At 35.0% G+C, this 10515-nt stretch overlaps 1 protein-coding gene across 1 annotated transcript; it reads left to right on the top strand.

Annotated features, from left to right (window-relative positions):
- Positions 1-573: 573 nt before the first annotated feature.
- LOC141631444 (uncharacterized) lies at positions 574-1494 on the top strand. Its single transcript, XM_074444111.1, has one exon. The coding sequence runs from the start codon at positions 574-576 to the stop codon at positions 1492-1494; it is 921 nt and encodes a 306-aa protein (XP_074300212.1).
- The last annotated feature ends 9021 nt before the right edge of the window (positions 1495-10515 follow it).

The raw sequence follows: 10515 nt of genomic DNA, 5'->3' as shown, positions 1-10515 counted from the left end.
ATAAATAATAATAATAATAAATAATAATAATAATAATTAATAATAATAATAATAAATAACAATAATATTAAATAATAATAAAAATAATAATAACTTTAATAATGACAATAACAATAACAATAATAATAATAATAATAATAATAATAATAATAATAATAATAATAATAATAATAATAATAATAATAATAATAATAATAATAATAATAATAATAATAATAATAATAATAATAACAATAACAATAACAATAACAATAACAATAACAATAACAATAACAATAACAATAACAATAAAAATAACACTAACAGTAACAGTAACAGTAACAGTAACAATAACAATAACAATAACAATAACAATAACAACAATAATAACAATAATAATAATAATAATAATAATAATAATAATAATAATAATAATAATAATAATAATAATAATAATAATAATAATAATAATAATAATAATAATAATAATAAAGCGACTAAAGTAAAGAATCAAACAACTTGTTTGATTCTTTAACAAGTGCTGAATATCTCATAAATTCAGTGCTAAATACACTCTACAGTTACTGGGCTTCCATGTTTATCATCCCAAAGAGTGTCATTAAAAGAATTGAAGCAATTTGTAGGAACTACCTCTGGGATGGTAGTTCTGAATATCATAGAGTGCCCTTGGTTGCTTGGGACAAGGTTACTTTGCCAAAACCTGAAGGTGGTCTGGGAATAAAGAAAGCTGAGCTATGGAATGTTGCCACAATTGGTAAATTGGTGAATTGGGTCTATTCAAAAGCAGATAGGCTATGGATTAGATGGATAAATCAGGTTTACATCAAACAGCAGCAATTGCATAACTATAAGCCTCCTGCAACTGCCCCTTGGTCCTGGAAAAATGTGTGTAAAGTAAAAGAGTTACTGAAAGATGGATATGTTGATGATACCTGGACTGCTCAAGTTCATGGGTATTCAATCAGAGGAGGATATGACTGGCTGGTCATGCCTCATCCTAAACAGGATTGGACTAAGCAAGTCTGGAATAACTGGAATACTCCTAAGCACTCAATGATAACCTGGATTACTCTCCATGGAGCACTGAACATCAAAGATAAATTGTTTAGAATTGGTTGCAGCAATGATAATCACTGTTGTTGCTGTGACAGTATGCCTGAAACTCACGAACACCTCTTTATCTACTGTCCTTACAGCAGCAGGATCAGAGGTAAGCTGGAACTTTGGCTTGGCAGACCCATACCTGATGTCAATGACATGGTAGCAGGTAATGCAGGGTCAATTATGTGGAAGATAATGGCAGTGGTGATGAATGCTTACTGCTATAATGTCTGGCTGCAGAGAAATAATACAAGGATTAATAACTTCATCACCAGACCTGAGATTGTTGCTAAACGGATTAAAGAGGAAGCCAGGAAACGTATCAAGTTCAAAGCTGGTCCAAACATGGACCAAGTTAGCCTAGCTATGCTTAGGAATATTGGCTTGCAGTAGGATATGTAATTTGGTAGTTTGTTGGGAGCCTCTCTCTCTATTATCCTTGTAAATGATACATTTATGTTTTGACATATAATACAATGACTCACATTTCACCAAAAAAAAAAACAAGTGCTGAATACACGGCCATGAAACAAGCAGGTGTCAAATGTAGGTCGGGATTTGGTCGCGCCTTCGTCGAATGTCAGTCGCGAATTTCGCTGTTGGCAAACTCCTCTTCTCTTTCGTATGCGCGCATGAATAGTGCGCCCCAATTCTCACGCACGGTGGCTTCATAAGTTCTCAGGGCCACTAATCATCGGACTTCCGGACTTGGACTCCGTCTTTAACTTCTAGAACCGACCTATATGCCAATCAAAACCCGCTAACAAGTAACCTACAATTAAGCTTCACACATTACTTAAAACCGTTAAAACCATACAAATTCTCTTTAAATAACTACGACTAAATGAGTCGTATCATCTATATTAGAAACATTGACCTTGCAACTGTTGTGATCAAAAGCCTGGACAAGCAGGTCCGTTAGCCAAGAAGGGACTACTGTTATCTTCATGTTCATTAGTCCTCCAAAGCCAATTTCTCTAATGGAACTGCTTTGTTGTGCAGAAAACTTGCTCATAATATCAACTAATGACTGCGCCCTGCATTTATTTGTGTATTTATCCGACCTGTCATGAACAAGTCAACATTAGCACCACTGCTTAAAGAGAGTGACAATGTTTATGTAAACAAACAGCAGTGAGAAATTCAAAGTAATAAGGTTACAGTATCAATGATACAGTACACGTATTACTGTAACACTGTTACTTTAAACATCATTTTTTGATAAATAGAAAAATACTTACTTTTTTTACATATCTTCTTCTTCAGACTTCACGAGCATCTTTGCCTGTCACTTCTCTGTTTTAGCCCTCTTAATTGACGTTTTGGATTTGTCGCTTGACTCATTCGACACCTCATAATCTCCATCACCTCTTCATCAGATGTGATTAGCTTATTTCTAGGTATCTTTTTTCTTGCTGTCATTGGTTTCTTTGTTTCAACACCTTCATTTTTAGCACTGCCTTTGTCGGTATTATTTTACAGTAACCTTCTCGTTCTCTTTCTTGTTAACTACCTTTTCTGATTTTTCTGTCACTGGCTCCTTTGCCGCTGAAATCTCCTTCACTTGAACTTTCTTTGGTACAACTTTCTTAACAGGTGTGGTTGTTACCTTCTTCTCTGTCGTCTTTTCAATTTGTTTTACAGATGTCTTTTCTGCGGGCACCTTCTTTGCCACCTCTTTTGGCACCTTTGTAGATTTTGCCATTGCTGCCTTTTGAGGCTACACCTTTGTTATAGTAACATCTTTGGGCAACTTTTATGTTGGCTCCTTTGCCACCGTCCTTGATGGCTGCGTCGCTACCTTAGCTGTTGGCACCTTCGTTGCCTTTTTGGTTGGTGCAGTTGCTGCCTTCTCCGTTGGTACCGTTGGCTCTTTGGGCAACATTGGGAGCTTAAGCAATGACTTTTTTGGTACCTTTTATGTTGGCTTCTTCAGTGCCTTCTGCATTGTCATCTGCGGTTCTTTTTTCATTGTCGTTTGTGGTTCATTTTTAATTTGCTAAATCGACGCCTTTGTTGCCTGCTCTGTTGGTATTGTCGCTGGTTTAGGTACCTTCTCCGTTGGCACCTTTTCTATAGGCACCTTAGTTTCTTTTACTGACACCTTTTTTTGTAGGAGTATTTGTTGCTTTAGGTGCATTTTCAGTAGGCGCCTTCTTTGCAGGAGTTTCTATTGACTAACGCACATTCTCATGAGTATCTTTCCCTGCCTTCTCTGCTATTAGATTTCACAGCTTCTCTGATTGCACCCTTTTGATTGGTGCAATTATGCTCTTCTTTGTGACAACTGATTCCTTGGGCATCCCTGCTTTCCTGACATTGTTTTTTCAAAATTCAAAATCAGAATAACAATAACAATAAAATAATAACAACTATTATAGTGGAAAGGAATGATGCCGGTAAAGTCTTATAAGGGGTGACAAATGGAAAATGAAGATATCTCAAAAAAGAATGCACCCATGTTTCAGTAACATCTAATATTTTTTTTAGATTTCAAATAATTATATTTAAACATAAAAACTACAGTTATAAAATTATTGTAACAATATGACACTAATATTAATTACTAAATTTCCATAAATCATAAACCCGAGTAACTAGTTGTCGAGTAAAGATTTATAGGGACATCCCTCAGAGACTTATTTATCCTCATGAGATGCTTTGTCTTCTTTCTGTGTTGTCTGCTTTAACAACTTCTCTTTCTCCACCTTCTTTGTTAGTGCCTTCTCTAATGTTGTCACCTTAGTCTTCTTTGTAATAGCTGATTTCTCGGACAACTTTGCTTTCCTGACATTGTTTTTTCAAAAATGAAAATCAGAATAACAGTAACAATATAAAAATAACATCTATTACTGAAAAGGAATGATGGTGGTGAAGTGTGAGAAGGAATGTCAAATGGAAAAAGAAGCAATTGTTGTAACAATGTTACACTAAAGTCGAAGTGTTTTTTAGAGATCAAATAATACTATTTAAATATCATAATACAGTAACACTGATACTGTAATAGTAACAGTGTGACAGTAACACTGTAATAGAAGCATTGCTGCTCTTTAAGCATAGCGGATAATACAAAAAAAAATTGTGTCCTTGTTAGAGTAATATTGTTACTGTTTTTTTATTAAACAATTTTGTTACTCTATTTAAACAAACAATGTTCGCGTTTTTAAACTATGGTGCTAACACAATTGCAGAATAAAAAAGAGCATTATACAGAGTTTTTGGCGAAAACCAGAACATGAAGAACTGAAAAAAGACATAAATCAATAGCATGTAAAATAAAAACGAACATTAATTACTCATTTTCTACAAATCATACTCTCTAATTTTAAGGCGAAAACTAAAACATGAATTTTCACAAAATTTAATTGCTAGGAGAAAAAAAAACGAGAATTAATTTCTCAATTTCTAAATTCAAAAAACTGAACATACAAGAAATTGACAGTTTAATTAAATTATTCATAATCAACAACAGCAACAGCAACATGAAAATTAAACCTAATTTTTGGCAAAAAATCAATTAAGCAGTTCATGTAACACATTAATCCTAATTTTTTCATATAATCTAATATAATCAACAACAACAACAACGACAACAACAACATCAACAAGAACAACATGCAGTAATATAAATCGCGAAAAACTTTAATTATATAATCCATGATCAACAACAGCAACATGAAAATTAAACCTAATTTTTGGCAAAAAAAATCAATTAGGCAGTTCCTGCAACACATTAACCCTAATTTCTTCATATATTCCAATATAATCAATAACAAAAATGACAACAGCAACATAAACAAGAACAACATGCAGTAACATAAATCGCGAAAAACTTTAATTAAAAAAAACGATAATAGAGAGCGATTGATACCTCTTCATTATGTAGATTTTTTGAAGTTTTTCGCTTAATTTTTTGAAGTTCTTCGGTTAATTTTTGTGAAAATTTGTTATGATTTTGGAAGGTTTTAGAGGAATTTGGAAAGAGAAGTAGTTAGGGAAATTTTTGAATTTTCACAGGATATAATATGCCCCTTTTAGTTAATTTTGCGTCATTTATTAGAGAGAGAAAGAGACGATTGCTAGAGAGAGAAAAAATTGATGCAATTATGAGTCTTCAATGACAGACTTCCTTATTTTTATACTCAGCCTACCTTTATTTAGACACGTGTATCAACTAGAGCCGTTGGTTCTTTAAATACAATGGTTGAGATTCGCAGGACACACTCATCTAAGAAGTTGGACTCACCGGATCCCGTGCGAACTGTACGAACTACCTAGATACACTTGGTACTACTACCGGATACATTTGGTATTACTACTGGATACATGTGTATCAATTAGTAATACCAAATGAATCTGGTAGTAATACCAAGTGTATCTAGGGTGATATTTGGTGTATCCACTGCTACCACCATCACCACTGCCCCCACCGCCATCACCTTTAGGGCTGAGCAAAATTATACGATATGGTTTTATAATACATATCTGATACGCTATACGAATTTAATTATACGGATTTCAGAATATCCAATACGAATTTTCGGATATCCGATACGGTTCTTTAAAAACTGTATCGGATAAGGATTGGCAAAATATGAAACCAGTTTACGGTATCAGATACGGTTGTCTTTTTTTAGAATAAAATATTAAAATATATACATAAATCACAAAATATCGAATATGTTGGTGATTAAAACTTATTAGTATTAAACTTTATAAGTTATTTACTTTTATAACTTTTTAAAACACTTTTACGTTACGAAAAAAACCAACAATCACACATAGAAAAGAAAAAAAATATATTAAATCACATAAGTGAAGCCGAAAATCGGATACCGGATATACGGTTTCCGTATATACGAAAAAACCGCATCGATAAGGATACTAAAAATGGAGATTTAAAAAACCGGATATCCGATACGGTTTCAAAAACCGTATGGGATATCCGGTTTTGCTCACCCCTAATCACCACCACCGCTGCCGTCACCCCCACAACCACCACCACCATCACCGCCATGACCGAGATGATCCCAACTAACACCGGACCACTACCTTCACCATCCCATAGACAACACGACGACATCACCAGCCACCACAGACAGCGCTGGTTAGGGCTATCCGGTTTAGATTTCAAAACCGGATCAGAGATCCAGTTTTAAAATTATGAATTTTGGCGATCCAAATAATTCAGATATCCAGAAATCCAGAATCCAAAAATCTGAATATCCATATTTCGGAAACCGGATCCGATCTGGTTTACATCTCAATTCACAGTCTTTTTTTTTTGGTAAATCTCCATTTGAGGGGTGATATAATTCCTTTTATTTTGGGCCCTTTACCGTCTTTCTTTGTATCTGGCTCCTCTAATACCATTCAAACTGTTTTTCCCAGTTGTTTTTACATCACAAATATTTCACTTCCTCAAAAATATATCATCATAAAAATTTATCAAACTTGTTAACCCTCAGTTAGTCCTACATGAACATATCAAAGAAACAAATTACAAATACATCAAATCTCTAGCAATAACATGCTACTGAGATTTCCAAGATTGGGTATTGCCAAGTCATAAGAAGCTTTTCGACTCAAAAATTATTTGTGATGGTTGTTCTTCATCATCTTCTTCACAACAACATGATGCTCCCCTTTTCAAATGGATGAAGGAGATTGGTATTGTTGAAGAAAATCGAAGATGAAAATGATACTATAAAAGAGTGTTGTAAGTAAGAAACTAAAAAAAAATTACAAATCAAATATAGCATCGTATTAATTTACTAATCAACTAATTTTTTGGGGAAAGAAATTATAAAATCAACTGAAATCAAACAAACATTATAAAACAAGAGAAAGAAATAGTAGTGATGGATGATGATTGATGATGGCTGATGAGCAATTTGTTAGTTATTTAGACCAAATTAATACTCATCTTATGATATTAAAATTACAAATTAATTTAAAGTGGTCAAAATCTACATGCATGCAAATGAAAAGTATAAAAGATGGTATTAAACCATCTTAAGACAAAAGTTCCTTACATTGCTATAAGGCTAATATGGGCACTACAAAGGTCTCCTACCTTTATAGTTCTTGAGCTATTCAACTATGGATGATCCTCCAAGAACACCAATTACCAATATAGGTAATCTCCTATGGTGGCACCCAAGATTAACCCAAATAACTACTAAAATTAATAACTAGTTAATTGTAGTAGTAACCATGTAATTGTATATTTGATGTACTAATTAATATTATTACTTTGATAATATTATTAGTTAATTTTATATGTGTTTATATGTAAAATATGAACAAAAGAAGAAGAAAAATTTGGTCTTTATGGTGTCCTAATGAACCGGCCACAAGCACCAACTAAGACCAATTTTTCCTTCAAATTTTTCCAACTTGTCAAATGGTGCAATAGTATGGGTATTTATAGGCAAATGTGGAGACAATATTAAGTGGAAAATGCCACTTAATGGACACTTGTTGTCCTCTCAAAAAATCGGTCAAGTGGACATATTTGAGTCCATTTCGGTTTTCGACATTTGCCCCACAAATGCTTATAAGTCTTATATTTAATTATCGTACATAACTAAATATTAATTTAATTATTTAACACTTAAATAATACAAATTAACTACCAATATCTACTTAACCATTAAGTAATCATAAGACCATTTTATCAACATATAATGTGTCAATTTTATCCTACTTAGCTAATTTTACAACCTCTTGTAAAAAATTAAATAGCTAATTAATTCCATTTCAAAACAAAAACACATATCGTATAAAATTAATTAATTAACAAATTCTAATCATTTATTATTTAAATATCTCATAATTAAATAATAAATCTCTTTGTCCCGAGTTCGTAACCCGTCATCAAATAATACATTTATGTGACTAACTAAGAGTCAAATAATACAAGAAATTAATTATCTCGTATCTCATACAAACAATTAATTTATTCTATTTGGGCGTCATCCTATAGGTGCGACCTAAAGGGATCAGCTGATCACCGCCGTCACACGACAGTAATGTCAAACTCTAGTCAGCCAATCATTACCGATTAACCAGCTGACAAATAAATAAAATAAATCCCCTGTAACACCCCCTCATACCAAGGTGCCTTACCAGGACCACCCTACCATGAAAGTGCGTTACCATCTCGGTTTCCCGAGGTTAGTATATACCAAAGCGTCTGAATTAAGCATCATTGTTAAAGTAATGTAAAATGCAAAGTTTACAATATCCAAAACCAAATACTGTCTAACGGAATACAACTTCAAAGTCTTAACATTAAAAGAAAACTCGCTAAAACTCAGACGGTGATCCTATGACTCGTAGTGGCGAATCTCCCAAGAAAATCCCCAAGCTCTCACTAGCAAAACCTGTCAAGCCTGCTCCCCATCCCCGAATGGATCACCGCAGATTCCACAAACAACAACGGGGTCAGTATTATGCAAATAACAAGACAAACAAATGCAATATTCGTCTGATCATCATCAACTCCCAATCACCCAAGCTCACATAGTAACCGACTACACACTAAAGTGTGTAGCCCTGCCAGATTACCCATCGCAACAGGCAATCCTCGCCGCCAGTGGGTGACCGCAGCCGATCCCACCTAGTCCAGCTCCTCAACGAGCGACAACGATCCCTGTCCCTTAATGTGCACATCCCCTCCCGTGGCGGGTTCCACGGAGGGCGGACTAGGGTGTGAAGCCACTCCCGCAAGTGACTCCACCACAATCACAATCACATGACATTACCGTCATCTCAATCCCCTCACACCAACACTGTCACAAAAACCTTCATTCTACGATGATCAATAGACGACGATAATCACAACAACAAGTCATGTAAAGCACAGTAAACTGAGTAGGGAAACCCTACCTTAGCAACAACAGCAGTATGCAACACGAACAATAAAAAAGGCTCCTCTACGAAGTCTTCTCCTATACAATGATCATGCAACACGATTACACTTTATACAATTCTCAAAACCTTCTTCTCATATAAATGTACAGTAACTCACAACAATACAAATAATCATGAAGATAGAACTTACCAACAGTGCAACGCGAACTTAAACGCAAGAACCACGACGATTATCCACACAAGAACGCTACGAAATGCTCGAGAGGAGGATTAGGGAATGATTTGGGTGTGATTAGGTTAACGTAGAAATGATAACGCTTATGAAATGATATTAGAAACTGACGCGGTTGTATAAAATACCCTAAACATTCCCTAATCAAACCGTCGAAATAACACTCCGCCAAACCGGACACTCGGTCGAGTAAGTGCATACTCGGCCGAGTGTCCAATACTCGGTCGAGTATTCACTATACTCGACCGAGTATTCCTCGGCAGAACCGAAATAACACGCACCCAGAGCACTACTCGGCCGAGTAAGCTCTACTCGGTCGAGTAGGCTCCAAAGAGAATCCGTAGTGTTACATCCCCGATATTCCTTTTACGAGATTTAATATGTAAACGCACTCATTGTGGAGGACACTACTCCAACAATCTCCCACTTGTCTGACACAAGTGTGCGTTACCAATTCTCTTGTCCAATAATATCTCCCACTCAATGCAAGATATCTTTCAGGTCTTTCTTGCACGTGATCATATCATAAATTGGTTTCCTCGATCAGGAGAATGACTGTCTGACCGGATAATCTACTATAGATCGCATACGAGCGTGGCCACGCATTCACAGTCATCTCTCCTCGAGTGGCCTTGAGATAAAATATGACTTAAAAGGACAATCCTGTTGACCTATTTTCTTCGTTCGATACAGATCACAATGACCCAGTAAATACTCATCGGCCTCCTTTTACGGTGCGACCTAGAACAAAAACCAAAGCCACCGGAAAACCGTACCAACTCAGACAAATAGTCACCAGTCTAAAGAATTGACTCAAAGGAATAAATAGAAGTCCTCGCCACGACCTAGCAACAAAAGGACTCTATAAACGGTCACTGTCCGACAAATTGTCTCACAATATGCCTATGTAATCGACCAGTCATCACTATGACCATATGACAGTCCAACCTGTCATCTATCGCCTTACAATCTAGTCACTCCGAGACGTCACCTCATTAAGTAACTAGGGACAAAATACAATGTTAATCCAGTTCACTTAATAGGGTTCGACATTGTCTTTACAACCTATTTGGAGAAAACAAAGTATATAAATTGGACATAAACCGAATATAACGATAAATGCAACTTATCATATATGAAATAATAAACACAATATTTTGATTATTACATATCATATAATTTACAACAGTTATGGCATTCGTCTCAACCCCATCGAAACTACATGACTATCATGTTTAGCTTGAGACAAAAGTTTGGTTAAAAGATCAGCGATGTTGTCAGCTGTCCCAACCTTACAAACTGTA

Source organism: Silene latifolia, chromosome Y (assembly GCF_048544455.1).
Source record: "Silene latifolia isolate original U9 population chromosome Y, ASM4854445v1, whole genome shotgun sequence".
NCBI lineage: Eukaryota > Viridiplantae > Streptophyta > Magnoliopsida > Caryophyllales > Caryophyllaceae > Silene > Silene latifolia.
This window is presented reverse-complemented; position numbering and strand designations above follow the sequence as displayed.

Excerpts from the sequence above, each read along its gene's own strand:
- LOC141631444 (XM_074444111.1), top strand. The coding sequence starts at position 574 with ATGTTTATCATCCCAAAGAGTGTCATTAAAAGAATTGAAGCAATTTGT.